The sequence below is a fragment of the Acanthopagrus latus genome, chromosome 19 (genome assembly GCF_904848185.1).
Source record: "Acanthopagrus latus isolate v.2019 chromosome 19, fAcaLat1.1, whole genome shotgun sequence".
NCBI lineage: Eukaryota > Metazoa > Chordata > Actinopteri > Spariformes > Sparidae > Acanthopagrus > Acanthopagrus latus.
In genome coordinates this window covers 7697262-7709624 of record NC_051057.1, presented here as the reverse complement: position 1 = coordinate 7709624, position 12363 = coordinate 7697262, and the positions used below count along the sequence as shown (strand labels likewise).

At 46.2% G+C, this 12363-nt stretch overlaps 1 protein-coding gene across 3 annotated transcripts in view; it reads right to left on the bottom strand.

Annotated features, from left to right (window-relative positions):
* Positions 1-94: 94 nt before the first annotated feature.
* adarb2 (adenosine deaminase RNA specific B2 (inactive)) overlaps positions 95-12363 on the bottom strand; it is a 173266-nt gene continuing 160997 nt past the window's right edge. For all 3 annotated transcript variants that reach the window (XM_037079924.1, XM_037079926.1, XM_037079925.1), the window contains 2 exons: positions 5780-5961; positions 95-3632 (listed from right to left, as the gene is read on the bottom strand). In XM_037079924.1, coding sequence (XP_036935819.1) covers positions 3456-3632; positions 5780-5961 — 359 coding nt within the window. In that variant the 3' untranslated portion in view covers positions 95-3455. The remainder of the gene's footprint in view (positions 3633-5779; positions 5962-12363) is intronic.

Genomic DNA, 12363 nt, shown 5'->3' with positions numbered 1-12363 from the left:
GTGGTGTGTATAAATAATGAGACAAATACAATTTAACGTGTTTGATCATCTCTAGCAGAACTTGATTAATCAAAAAAAAACTATCAAGACGAGGTAAAATTACAAGATTTTGTGGTTTTATTCACATATACAGTACAAACATTCACTTTTTAATTTGTTACTGAAGTGCAATTTACAGACCTTAGCAGCAATTCTTCATATACTTTTAATTTACATCATAATTAGACGTTTGAGGATCTCTTTCACATATTCGTCAACATCTTTTATACATTTCTTTACATTATGTACACTCTTAGGTACAATATTGCCATTCAGACATGCCTTATATTTATTATCTCTCAAAATAAAATCTGTTTCCATGGCTAACGCAGCCAATCTGACACACATGTGAGGAATGTTGTTTCCTGTGTCGACAAATCACGTCAAGTGGGGTGTAAGCAGATGATGAACGCTAGCGACGCACGCTGATGAACGACACGACACGACACTAACTCTTTGTTCTGATGCACGCAGGTGAGATTTACGCAGTGGGATTTCTGTCGCTGTGGGGGGGCGACGCAGGATTTCCAGCACTAGCTTCGAGGTGTAAACAAAGAAATCAGAGAGACAAAATGAGTTCCTGAAAACGGACCTCCAAAGTGCCAATTGGTTTTGGTAATTTGGTAAAATCGCAGACACATTAGGGAAAGTTACATGAGTGGAGGTCCGTATTCCGCCTTGTTACGTGAGCTGATGTCGCTCAGCTGCACCTGCTCTTGTGGCCAGAATCTTTTTTTAGACTCTTTATTTTTAACTGTCATTTTTTCCTTCTTATGTTGAGATCATCTGTTTAGCTCTGGTTTTATAAACAATCAATGAAATATAGTTTGGCAGTGAATTCAGTTCAAGTAACTCTTAATTGCATGATCTGATCTGAATCATAATATATGTGGTGTGTCTCCACAGGGATTTTCTCAAAATAAAGCTGCATCTTATCAGATTACCACAAACTGGCTAGACACACGGAAAGTCAGGGCCAGATGCCATTCTAACGTAGAAGAACGTGTGTGTGGCACATCTACAGCTACGTGTGTGTCGCACATCTGCATCTATAAAGGTGTCTGGCCGCTAGCATTTTACAGCTTTACATTTAGCCAATTTCAGGACAATAAGAAACACTTTCTCTCACAGTGAAACAGCCATGACATAAAAAACTCCTTCAAAAAAAGGTTATTTCACATGAGAGCTTTCTGCATTTGTGCTCCTCATACTGGTTAAAAGTGGATGGTGCTCGTAAACCAATCAGAATTTAGCAACCTCTGAAGCACGACAGCATGGAATCATATTTTGTCCAGTCACTGTCTCGGTTTTCAATGTGAAAATCACGAAAAATATCACTGAGATTACACAAAGAATGTGTTTTCTTTTCATACTTTTACTTTTTGCCTCTTACATCAGGAATATGTTACTGTGACCAATACCTCTTAAGTTTTGAAAACACGTATTCAGGGGGCTTTAAAAATGCCCCAGATCAAAGAATATCAAATGTACAGCTCTGGAAGCGCAAAACTGAGCAATACTTAAAGGCCAGCATCTTAGACTAGTAAAAACCCGCCTATTTAATGTGAGTCCAGGGGCAGTTCACACCCGGGTCAGTGCCCTCTGTAAATCTGCCCGTGTGTCAGAACATCTCCCTCACACACGGTGGATGGTCTTATCCTACTCATCAACAATCTGATTTGACACTGTATGCAGGAAAATACTGGAGCGGCGTGCTGTAAGCTGCACGGGGGGGCGGGGACAACAACAGAAGATCACCACTAGATGTCACTCTCACTACTCAGATTTTACTGCTGACTGAGCCATGCTGGTGGCAGTTTGGATGTTTGGGGAAAAAATAAAAAAAAATCCTAGAGGAGAACACGGCAACGACAGAACAACGCAGTCATGATCACAATGAGTATCGGCGCACAGCGTGTTTGTTTACATGGAGTAGACGTACAGTTAGTGCGAGCTACAGATGTACAGGACGGTGACGGGCGGTGTCTATGTTCCACCTCTGATTTGTCGGTGAAGGTTGTGTCTGAGTGTGACAAAAATGGGGTTCGAAAATAAAAAAAAAACAAAAACAAAAAAATTCTCTGACGTCAAACGCAGTCATGACGGCAAGCGGGGCGAGGGCTTACAAAACTTTGCTTCACCTCGACCATTATCCGTTCAGGGCGGTCATCACGACCGCGGGAAAGACAAAGTCAATCGGGTCAATGAGGCCTCGCTGATGAGTCGCGACCCGAACTTGCCCCGTGTTGGCGGCGTCAAGCTTCGATTGGGACGTATGCAAACCGGCCGCGACGGGCTGAGAGCTGAGGTCGCCCGGGTCGAAAAGACAAGAAAAAGAGACAGGAAACACATTTAATGTGAGAGAGAGAGAGAGAAAAAACAAAACAAAACAGGAAACCACTCCTGTTCCTCCATCATCACCTCCACCTGCGCTTACGCAAAGCCGTAATGGCTGTGTTTACGCACCCTCTATCCTTCTGCCTCTCTCTACCCAGTGGGTTGAGGACAGGAGGAGAAAAAAAAAGAAAAAAAAAGGGTGTATTAACCTGTCGTCGTGTCGTGTTAACCTCAGCCGTGCTTGAAAGGCGAGGGGGAGGAGGAGGGAGCGGCAGAGGCAAGCAAGGAAGAGAGAGTGACAAGGAGGAGGAGAGGGGAATAGGCGGAGGAGGGAGGAGAACAGAACGAGGGCAAGAAGGAGGGAGAGGTGGAGACATAAGGAGAAGGAAGTCAGGAGTCAAAGGGTGAGTCAGAGAAGGGGGGAGGAAGACGGAAACGGGAGGGGGGAGGGAAGGTGAGGCGGCAAATGTGTGTGTCCTTCTCTTTTTCTCGCTCTCTTTTTTTCCCCCCATCGCCTCCTCTTCCTCTATCACCCGTCACCCTGACAGGGCTGGTAATTGGACGTGGACCTCTCTCCCTCTCTCTTTCCCTTTTCTCTTTCTCCGTCTCTCTCTCCCCCGTGGCTCTACTCCTCAGCGGGAGCCTTGGGGCCCGGAAATAGCTGATGACAAGATAGCGGCTGCCTTTCATTCCGCTCAAGGTTACCCCACCCTTCCTTGACAGCCGAAGAGGGAGGCATTTAAAGGTGTGTGTTTGCTTAAACGTGTGTGTATTTTTCAAAGACGGAGTCCATCTTTTTGTGTCCGTTTTCTTTTCAGGCCGTCCGGTCGACCTTCCTCTTGTCGCTTTTCTGTCGGGTGGACTGGCGTGACACCCGGAATGACGCACACACACACACACACACAGAAAAACACATACACACATGTGTGCATGGGTTGCGGTGGGAAACTCCCGGGTATGAAGGTGTGAAACAGCGTGTTGGTAAAGATCATGGAGTCATCCTACCCTACAAAAATAAAGGTTAAACACACACACACACTTTCTCTCTCTCTCTCACACACGTGCACGCACACTCGTCCTCAGACCGACAGCAGGAACTGTTCCTGCTCGGGCGGTTTCTTGACCCAGGTGCCGAGGCCCGTTTCCTGCAGAGATCTGAACCACTGCTGCTTCACTGTCTGGTAGGGACGCGCCGCCATCTTGGCCTCGCAGTACATGAGCTGGCGGTCGGCCGATCCGGACATGCGGATCCCCAACTGGAGAGGACAAGTGTCCGGGAGACAGAGAGAGAGAGAGAGGGAGAGAGAGAGAGAGAGAGAGGGAGAGAGAAATTGTGAGTGGGATAAAAGCGACACAGAGACAGACATGGAGAGAGGAAGGGAAAACAAAGAGAGGAGCGAAGCCGGGGCAGAGGGGCTAAAGGTTTTCGTGAGAGAGAAGAGGAGCGACCAAACAAAACGAATGAGCCGATGCAAATGCATTTGGGTGGGGCTGGGGGGGTGGCGGGCTGGTGGTGGTGGCGGTGGTGGGGGGCTTCAACAGCTGTGTAATCTCCCCATTTAAATTTCACAAGCAATTGAACATTCTCTGTGCTTTTTGCGCATTCCTATTGTGGCGAGGGGAAACAATGAAGATCGGCGGAGAGACAAGTGGGGAGAGAGAGAAAGAGAGAGGGAGAGAGAGGGAGAGCGAAAGTTTCTTTTGGAGATTAGTGTGACTGCTCTTGCGTGGCCCTTATATACGGCGCGCGGGGAGCACTTAGGGCGGGGGCCTCCTCGAGTACTCCTCCAAATAATTATGGTTTCATAGTCATTATGCTTTAACGGCCGCCATTTGGGGATGCAGGCAGTGTCTGTTACATAAAGTTTCAGAATGGAAATGAAAGCACGGCGGCTCTGTGTGCTGACGCTAAAGATCCGCGCTGCCGGTTTTTGATAAGCCGCATAGACAGCAGATGTTGCCGGGCCAACGCATTTATCTACGGCGGGAGGGGGGAGCATTCACCTCCATCACTCTGATTTTAATACACGTGTCTGTGCTTTTCGACCGAGTGGATGCTGGCATGCATCCTTACAGTTAATATCCCCGTGTGTGTTTCCCGATGGCGGAGGACGCCATTCCATATTGTTTTTTTTTTTTTTTGACGACGTCTGAGTAATGCCTCTCGCTCTCCATCAGAGGAAGCGTTTACAGGGAGCGCAGACGTCGATTCATACAAAAAAACGGACTATTGTTCAGGCTCATATTAATTGAATAGTACATCATAATATTTTCCCGGCAAGTAAAAGATACACCATGGAGGGCGGCTTTTAATTAACATTTAAATTACTAGGACTTTTGTGCAGCAGATATTTCGACGTGTCATAACAAGCAAAGCACAGTGTAATTAGAAATATCAGGAATGGCTGTGTTCCTTTTAGTTTGGGGTGGCATTCCTACATGGAACAGAGCCAAATCTCTGCCCAAATTCACATTTCTTGTAATGATCCTGATGTAACTAAACAAAGAGACGTGCGAGTCAGCTGGATAACTGAGCACTGTAATGACCAGTGTGTATCAGCTCTCTGGGGAGCCTCTGTAGTTTAGGGGCTTAGGATCTAGGACCTTAGCTGCATCACACTCTCTTATTTCCTGTCACCTCTCTGCTGTCCATGATCTAATAAAGGCAAAAATGGCCTTTGTTTCTGAGAAAGCCTGGTAAGAGTTGACAGGTGGCTCTAAATACCACAACACCCATGAAACTTGGACTTAGTCTATGAGCTCCTCTTAGGATATTTCTTTTAGCCTTAAAGACACATTTACAGATTACATTTTGACTTCTGGAGCTGTTGGTTAGTGTGTGGATCACATGAAAACGATCCTCGATCAGGAGAAAACATTAGCTCGAGGCTGACTTAACATAGACCAAATATTGAATCTGTTGCTAGCTCGTTACTTAGGTTGCTTGCTGGGGTGGCAAACTAGGCTTCATTACGAGTAGGATTCTACAGATCAGGCTAGTGTTTCCAGTTATTAGTCCGACCTGATGAATTTCCCAGGAAACAGAGGGAACACGTTTGAGAGCTGACTGCCCCACAACATGAATCCATTTTGATTTTGTATTTTTGTATATATTTGGCACGGGTTAAGTATAATTGCAATACTACACTCAAGGGTCCACCCTCGGCCCTGATCGCATTACTGTCGTGCCACCAGTGACAGTAAAGCACACCCTCTTGTGTAACATTGCTTAATTATCTTCTGTTGGATCGTTTGTACCAGTGATTCAAATGATCCGAGTCTTGGAAGCGCTCCAACTGCCGCTCAGTTGAGCCACTACCCAGATGTATTCCCCCTCGCATATTCTCTCTCCTAAGCCGATTCTGCCCCCGACTCTACCTTCTGCGTGCACGGTTGCCCTCACCTTGCGATACAGTCTGTTCCAGCGGGTGAACAGGGTGTGCTTGCACAGGCGCGAGGGCGTCCCCGACTCCCGTCTCCGTCCGGTGGCCGTGTTGACCACCTCCAGCTGCGCGTCGCCCAACGTCCAGTTGACGCTCACACACGAGGCCTTCCCCTGCTGCTGATACTCGGCGCTGCTCAGCCCTACGGGGGGAAGACGAGGCAGGAGAGGAAGAGTGACTCTGGGGTGGGTTTTAACCCAAATGATCTTTATTGTGTAAAACAGAACATTTCATGAAAGTGTTCCAAAATGCACCTGTGAGTACAACCCAGACGAGAAGTGGAAATTTGCAATTTTCCTTTCAAACCTCCACTTTGTTGTTTCGTTTAACCTTCCTTCACCCTTCCCTCGCTCTCTCCCCGAGGCTAATGGCAGACATAAAGTTTTGCAGCGCTGCAAAAAAAGCCAAGTCAAGCAGGGCCCGAAACCGCATGGCTGTTTATATGAAGCTTTGATATACCCTCAGAGAGAGAGAGGCAGGGAGGTGAGAATAAGAAAGGCTATTGAGCATATAAGCAGCATGTTCCTGCCTTTGTGTGAGTGCTTGTCTGCTCTCGAGTCGCCGCATTTAACAATACTTGAGCGCTGCCAGCTCTGATGTACGCTGTAAATATCATCGCCAGTCACAAAGATGAAGCCGGACTCTCTGCCTCTCCGTGCCGCCTTCTCCACCTTCGCTCCCTGACATAATTAGCCTCGCTTTAGCAAAGCGCACAAAGCGATCAGATGAGGACCGGGAAAGAGAGAGAGGTGGAGGTGAGGCAGTCACATCGGGCTCCACGTTGAGAATTTCTGCATTGAGAACACTGGTGTTGGCAGAGGCCGCGAGGCCCGCGGTGGAAACGGAGCTGACAGTGGGGCGAGAAACAAATGAAGGGTCAGGGCCAAAATCTCCCCCGAGAGGCCACAGGGACTGTTGCACAAGAGGTCGCTGCAAAGTAGTAGCAGCAGAAAATGGTGATTCATAAACTGCTCGGGGATGGAAGGATGAAACTGATACACTGGGAGTTTCAAGCAGTTGCAGAGAGGCACACTGTATATTTATTTATTTGCACAGGAGAAATGTGAATTGATCACTTTATATGTGCCTGTGCCAGCCAGTGGCCAATTTCCAACTGCTGTCTAAGGCGTGAAGTTAGCTGCAAAAGATTGTAAAAGGAGATTATCCATAAAATAAAGCATGTGCTGTAGTACTGCCTAACAACTCATCAGAGAACAATCAAGGAGCTGATTGCCTCCCTTTTTAAAAAAAAAAATCAACAAAGACACACATCTGTCTACATCAGTGGAGCTGAGGTTGAGCAGGTGGACAGTTATAAGTTCCTTGGATTTACCATCACTGACAACAAAAAAGCACTGCTTCGTACAGAAACTTGGGAAGGCTGAATCACGGTGCCAGATTCTGGTCAACTTTTACAGAGGAGCAGTAGAAAGCATCCTGACCTGAAACATCACAAATTGGCATGGTTCGAGCACAGCCCAAGACCGGAAAGCACTACAGCAGGTATATGGATACCCATCTACACAGCATCTACAACGGCGCAAGGAATTTGACTTGAATGTTGAAACTGGATGTCTCATATTGAACATGGATGGGACAGTGGAGCCCGCGCTTTCCTCAAAGTTAATAAATTCTAGCCAACAGGCCCAAAACAACTGTATTATAGAAGTGGAATAAGATTTAAGGTGGCCAAAAGCTGAACAGCTGACCTCTGTGTCTAATTGTCAATGTTGTCAAAGCTGAAACTGTCCAATTAATAGTGTGTCACACTGTGTTTTGTTACACGCGTGCTTCTTCACTACTCAAATGAGCTAGAGTTGTGGGGACAGGGGTGCATACATGTGTGTGCATGGAAGTCAAATGAGTTGGATTAAACTTTGGGACCAAAATATTCACAAAACACAAAATACAAATTCAGAGATGTCAGAAAATAGATATCCTAACATCCCTAACTTATTCTATTCATTCTACAGCGGAGCAAAGGTTAGGTGCGATGTGTGTCACTGTGTTGAGCCACACTTCATCTGGCATTAAACTAACAAAATCTGACGGTTAAGTGCTGCTTTAACACTATATCCACTCTGTAAAAAAAAAAACTGTCTTTAGAAAGGAATCGCTTTCCTTGAATTTCACCTGCACTTCAAACCCAGTTTATTTATTGTATCGTGCAGTGTTAAATGCAGGCTGCCTTCATAGAAAATCAGCAGACAGATTCTGTGTGTCGGGTGAACAACAGTTGCCTCTGATCTCGCCGCCTGACAGACAGCTTGTTACAGTACAATACCTGATGTACAATACCACAATACATGCCTGCAGATCATCTCTCTCCCTGCCACACTCATTTTCCCGTCTTCACTCTTCCATTCACCAATCTCAGCTCTTCCTTTCTGTGGCTCCTCGGAGCTGGAATGAATTGCCTGCCAGAGTAACAATCCACCAAGTCTCTTATTACCCATCTCCTCTCTCTTGTGGAGACGCACCTCTTTGAACAAAAGACTCTCCTATCCATCCTGCCTTTTTCCTTTTCTCTCGCGCCATTCATGGCTCATTTCATCCCTTCAATGGACTTGACTCCTCTGTTTCTGTAATAGCCAATTTGATTTTTCCCTCATTGAAGACTTGATCAATTTCTCTTCTGGGAAGTGTTTGGCAGACATGAAAGAGGCAGAATTAGAGCCTTTGGTTATGGGATTTATAACTGTACAGTACACACAGCCGCGGCTTAATATCTGAGGCTGCTGTAGAAACACAATAAAGGATAGCCTGGGTGTTTGTGGGTACACGTTGCATGCATCCTGCATTACTGGGGTGCTGCAGGGTCTTCAGAAGGGTTGCTCCTGGGGGTGGAGCAGCATGGGAGGAGTGACGAAGCAACAGGTACACAAAAATGTCCGGGGTAAGGGTAGCAACTAATCCATGACAAAGGCTGGGATGTGACTAAAAGGCTTCCGGTCCATATCACTGAAACCTCTTTGCTATGACTGATCTTTGATTCGCCCTTAACAAGGAGACTGGCTATTCTTCTGCTGGCCCATTGTTCTGAAACCCCAGTGGTCCGAGAAAAGCCCCAGTTGACTGAAAATCCATTTGCCCATTTGCCTGTTATACCAAAACCAAATGTGTTCTGACGTGCAAAGAAGGACGAGGTCAGGTGACTTTCATCAGGTGGCCTTTGGTGTCATGGTAACAATAATAAACAGGTGGTTAACATGGTTAAACAGGTTCAGTTTAGGGTTCAGGCATTAAAACTACTTGGTCACATTCAGGAAAAGTTCATGGTTTGAGGTCCAGTGTGTAGGATATAAGGAAATCTATCTGCAGAAATATAATGCAATCTTCTTATTATGCATGTAAACACCTAATATTAAGAGATGTGTTTTTGTTACCTAAGAATGAACCTTTCATATCTACAGAGGGAGTGGGTCGTCATTCCTGGAGACTGCCATGTTGTATTGCCATTTTTGTACGGTAGCCCAGAACAGACAAACCAAACGCTGGCTCTAGAGAGGGCCTTTTGCGTTTTTGCAGTTTTTAACTACACGCTTGGTGAGCCGAGGGGTATTCAGTTGGTTGCAGTCTGCAACCTCATTGCTAGATGCCCTAAAATCCTACACACTGAACCTTCATGTAAGTATTAGTTATGTCAGTTAAGTTAGAAAATGCACCAGGCTGTATATATTTTTTTGAAACAACAGGCCATTGGAGCATTAGAGTATCGGACATGGGCTTTCGGTCCAATGGAGCATTTTTTGGACCATAATGATTTCAGAAAAATGGCGTAGCACCTTCAACAACTTTTTACTCCCCCTACTGCCTAATGCAAAACTCATACAATGAACACAATAATACTTCAAAAACGTCCATCATCAACATCAAACGAATGAATGGGCTGCACACGGACCTGTAGGTAGGTCTGTGCCAAGTTTACCAGGGAGATTGCTATAGCATTTGTTCTTAGCTGCGTTGCAAACGTTACCCACTGATAAACCCACATTCAAGAGTCATCCTACAGATACAATCTTCATCTGAACCCTCAAGAGAGCTAGTTTGCGCAGCCATGGGGGCTAACATTATGCTAACTTTTAATGGTTAGTGAATAACTCCATAATGTTGTCACAGTTGTATGTAAGAGATATACGGATGCAGGGGATTTGTATTTGTTTCCTTTGTAAAGTAACATGTAATCAAAGTTGACCCATTAACTCAAAACCAGTCTCCTCTGTTGTTAACCTCCAACATGTGCCTCATCCATGCGTTTAACGCAGACCGGGTATCTATCATCTCATCTGGTAATATTTGAATGGGGAACATGTGAAATGTGAGCACAAGGGGTGTAGCTGTATAACATGCACTCAATCAATTGCAAAACTCCAAAAGAGCAAGAGCAACCATTATCAGTGTCTCCTTTATCTACCGTCGTTCTAATTCTTCTTATCCAAAGCGACAGAAGCTGCAGTTTCTGTTCCACACAGGCAGGACGAGAGTGAAGGACAAGTCAGCCCATCGACGCGCTTGGCCCTCGGGTGTTCAGGTGGAGCTGCTTTGGCTGTGTGCGATAAGACCGGGCCCCTGCGATCCCCGGGAATTTCCTCCGGGGGGGTGTTGCTTTTAAATAACCCTGGACACACAATAGCCGGGGAGCTCATCAGAGTCAGTGAAAGGCTGGAGGAGGAGATGAGAGGAGGTGTGTGTGTGTGTGTGTGTGTGTGTGTGTGTGTGTGTGTGTGTGTGTGTGGGGGGGGGGGGTTCGCACATCTGAATGCAACCAAGGCTCTCTTCTTTTTCCTCCCTTCCTGCCTTTGCTGTCTTCCCCTCTTCCCCTCAGCCTGTCTCTCCCTCTCCCCCTCTGTCCAAGCCCCCTTCAGATTGAATGGCTGTCTGATAAGGGCTGTGATTACATTGATTTGGTGTAGGGGCCATCTCCGCTGTCTGTCCATCTGCCTTCCTCTTCCCTCACCCTTCTACCCTTCAATAGACTTCAGCTTCTCCAGGTAGTGCAGGTGCAAGGATCTGATGCAGAGAACGCACATGTTAGAGGCGAGGGCAGAGCATTTACAGGAGACGTGGGAAGCCATCTTTGTTTTGAGTGAAGAGGATGTCAGAAGGTAAAGGGCATGCCTGTATGATCGGTCAACACAAGGAACCTTCAGTGCTAAGAAATAGTGTGAAGGGCACTCTGCAGCATCACTCATTCGCCATTAAACAAACTGTGTACTCACTGCGAGCTCTGTTATAGCTTAAGTGAATAACTTAATATTGTAACTAAGTGTGAATGATGAGCAAACGGATCACACCTGACCACGACTCTCCAAATGCGAACTGCAGCTTGTAACACCCGAAACCCCAAAACTCGGCTCCAGACAAGTCAAACGATTCCACTCAACAAGCCATCGGAACAAATCATGAGAAATGCTCGCCGAAGGGCCCGCGGTCGGAGGATTCAATGATGAATCCGTCCTAGCCACCGCCACCAGAGGACGATTCAGCGCAATTATCAATCTTGATGAGGATAGGCCTCACAAAATATTCATCCTCATGGCACCCAATTACCCGGAGCAGAGGCCCGCAACGCAAAAGAGCTCCTATGCCCTTCAAGAAGTGCACACCAAACCTGATAAAAGTACAGCGGGGTGTGGAGAGCGTAGTATGTGCTGTATGTGATTGTCACCGCCTTTGTTCTCATCAATGACGCCCGCGAACGCAACGTGCCCTACATCGCCGCGCGTCTCTGTCGCTCAGCCACTCCGGCTGGCCTAGATCTGAAGTGATGGCTGATGCAGTTTTCTACAAGTTGGGTGTCATTCAGATCCTCTTCCAGCATTCATCTTCGCTACAAACGGAAGCCTCCGGTCTCAGCGGAGCCCCGCAGGCAGACGTGCCAGACAACTTCTTAGCTGTTGCCTGTCTGGCTGGCACAATGTAAGCGTGGAGAGGCAGGGGTACATGAGTTTGTTAAGCGTGTGTTTGTGTGTGTGTGTGTGTGTGTGTGTGTGTGTGGGTGATACATGTGTGATCTGTTGTGATTCATTTGGTCGGGAGCTGACATATTTATTAGAATGAACCTCTGAAAATAGAAGCTGTACGGATCTCAGTATGGGATGGTCCCATCTGAAAACACAGAGGCGCTTTTATTTTAGCACGGGGAGGAATGTGACTGCTGAAAGAATAGAAAGCACAGTGAGTGACTGAGCCAGAGATAATGAAAATACAGGGAATAACTCTGACTCAACCGACCTGTGAACACGTGGTTACGTTTAATTAGCCTCTGGATAGGCAACAGGCTCATCCAGTGTATATTCATCATGCTTTAAAAGAGCTGAATTACACAGATCCTTATTTTTCTGCAACCCATTGTTAGATATATGAACATTAAAAATTAAGAAGCCATTAAAAATTCACTCAAACAGACATCCATGTCTTCTCAGTAGATCTTTCAAATCGTTTGTAGTAAAGTACAGACCTAGATTTATATGAAATTGAGAAGACAAATCTTAAAAGTGGCTGCAACAAATATTCTGATAAGGAGACTGGATTAAATGTCTGT